Source organism: Nannobrachium achirus (assembly GCF_963921795.1).
Source record: "Nannobrachium achirus genome assembly, chromosome: 5".
Taxonomy (NCBI): Eukaryota; Metazoa; Chordata; class Actinopteri; order Myctophiformes; family Myctophidae; genus Nannobrachium; species Nannobrachium achirus.
Genome location: NC_137814.1, coordinates 61,869,602 through 61,871,599, shown reverse-complemented (window position 1 = coordinate 61,871,599; position 1,998 = coordinate 61,869,602). Strand labels below are relative to the sequence as shown.

Sequence of the window (1,998 nt, the reverse complement as noted above, 5' to 3'; positions counted from 1 at the left end):
AGCTATGCATGTCATGCGTGAAGCTAATCGTGTGAATTTACTTTGGTGATCGGTGTGATTATTGTGTGAATCTAGGTCAAGAGCTCAGTCAGCTCCACCCCTCTGCTCCGGGGCTCCGTGGGTGACTGACGGCGTGGAGGACCAAGGCCCTGAACAACACTTTCCGTTTCGTCGCAGGGACGTGCAGAGAATATTAGAGAGGCAGACAATTCTCGAAGGGCCTTTTGGTGAAAATATAGAAAATAGCCGACCTCCAAGTTCACACGAGCTTGGAGGTCGGCTGTTTTCAGTGCTTGATACCACACTGAACTAAGCATAATCAAGTGAATACTGGAGATGTGGAGTAACAGCATGGATTTCTACACAGAGAGGGCAATTCTTTCAACATAAGACGCTGCATTCAAGTTCAGGAGAGTTTGGACAAAGCAATTCTCTTAAATGCTGCCTCCAGGTATGGCATGGAAAGAGGGCATTTGCATTTCTTTCACCATAGTAAAAACTGCATTCATGGTCCAGAGAGGGCACTTTTTACAGACGGATAAAAGGGCAGGGGCTCAAGCCCCCTTTGATGTCTGTGTGTGCACGTGCCTGGCCAGTAGGACCACAACCGGAACGCAGCAAGTCCTACAAAGCCTGCAAACCATAGACCCTTCCCACGCATCTTCAGTTTGATAATCAGGCTAGAGTTTGTGGTTTTAAAAAGAAACATCTCTTTTAAAAAGTGACATTTAAAAAAGTGTTCTTAATTGTTTCTTACATCATTCCCTACAATGATAGGTTCCCTATGTGTGTGAGTTAGAAGGCAGCCAGGTTGTTCACAGCGGGAGATTGCAGTTCAGGGAGGAGAGAGATGTTCATCAGCTGACTCCCGGAGTACTTTCTCTTGACTACCAGATACTCCGTTTTCCCCTGGTTGACGGCCACTACATTCTTGACAATGTGTTGCATGATTGGCTTTAGGTGAGCCTCGTCATATGTAGTGTAGTGCTGCTCTGCAGGAGTCCATGACCGGCCATCCAGCAGCAGCTGGGAGAGGCACAGGGAAGCAGCAGCGATCTCAGACGGCCCGTAGTGAACCATGTCGTAGTCGAGGAGTGTCAGCTCCATCAGATAGTTGGCCAGCGTGTGCATCTTCATAGTAGAGCTTGCAGCCTTGGAAGCTCTCCTGAGGAAGTCCAAGGTCAGCGGACGCCCCAGCTCAAAGTTGAGGGACCTCAGCATCACCCGCTCCATCTGCCTGATCTCATCGGCTGTGAAGTTGTCTGTGATGTTGGCAAAGTCCCGGAGCCCTGGTGTGTCTACGCCCCACAACTTCTCCTCGTACTTTGTGGCCAGCAGCATGGCAGTGTTACCCACAAGCTGGAGCTTCTTTCGTGAAACCGGCTGAACTTGCAGAAAACGGTCAAGGATGGCAACTGTCAGATACAGCGTCTCCTGGAGCAGCTGGAATCTAGTGGAACGAAGCAGGATCAGCCAGCCGATTAGGAGAGCTCTCATTTGTGGCGTTATGTCGCTGCCCTTCAAATACCCGGGTCGCACAGCCTGCTGTACCTCTAGATCCAGTAGATGTGCATATATGTCTTTGACATATTCAGAACATTTCTCAGGCATGTCCGAGTCCCCTGCATCAATGTCCTCTATTGTGAGGAGTGGCTCAGGGATGGAGACATCTGCAGCTTGTTCTGGAACAGTGGAGGGAGCGACTTGAGGAGGGGCCTCAACTCTGTCCGGCTGTGACGGGGTAACAACGGATACTTTGGGGTTCTGGCTCAAAGTCATCTTGACGGAAAGATTGGTCATTTCAGTCGTTCTGGACTTCAGGATTGCAGCCCTCAACGGCTTCCTGTCATTCTCCAGGACCTCTGCAGTGTTCCCACTGTGTCGGCTTGGTCTCCACCGGTTTCAGTGCTGCCAGCCTCATCCTTCTCTCTCTGAGCTTTTCTTCTCCCAGAGTGCTTTGCGCACCTTGTGCGAGAACACCAACAAGTGTGCTGCTAT

The 1,998-nt window shown here is 50.3% G+C and overlaps 1 protein-coding gene across 1 annotated transcript; it reads right to left on the bottom strand.

Annotated features, from left to right (window-relative positions):
- Positions 1-795: 795 nt before the first annotated feature.
- LOC308285244 (G2/mitotic-specific cyclin-B2-like) lies at positions 796-1,779 on the bottom strand (the record flags this gene model as incomplete). The annotated part of the gene is made up of 1 exon (XM_080725963.1): positions 796-1,779. One exon carries the CDS (start codon positions 1,777-1,779, stop codon positions 796-798), a length of 984 nt encoding a protein of 327 aa, XP_080582089.1.
- Positions 1,780-1,998: the final 219 nt, after the last annotated feature.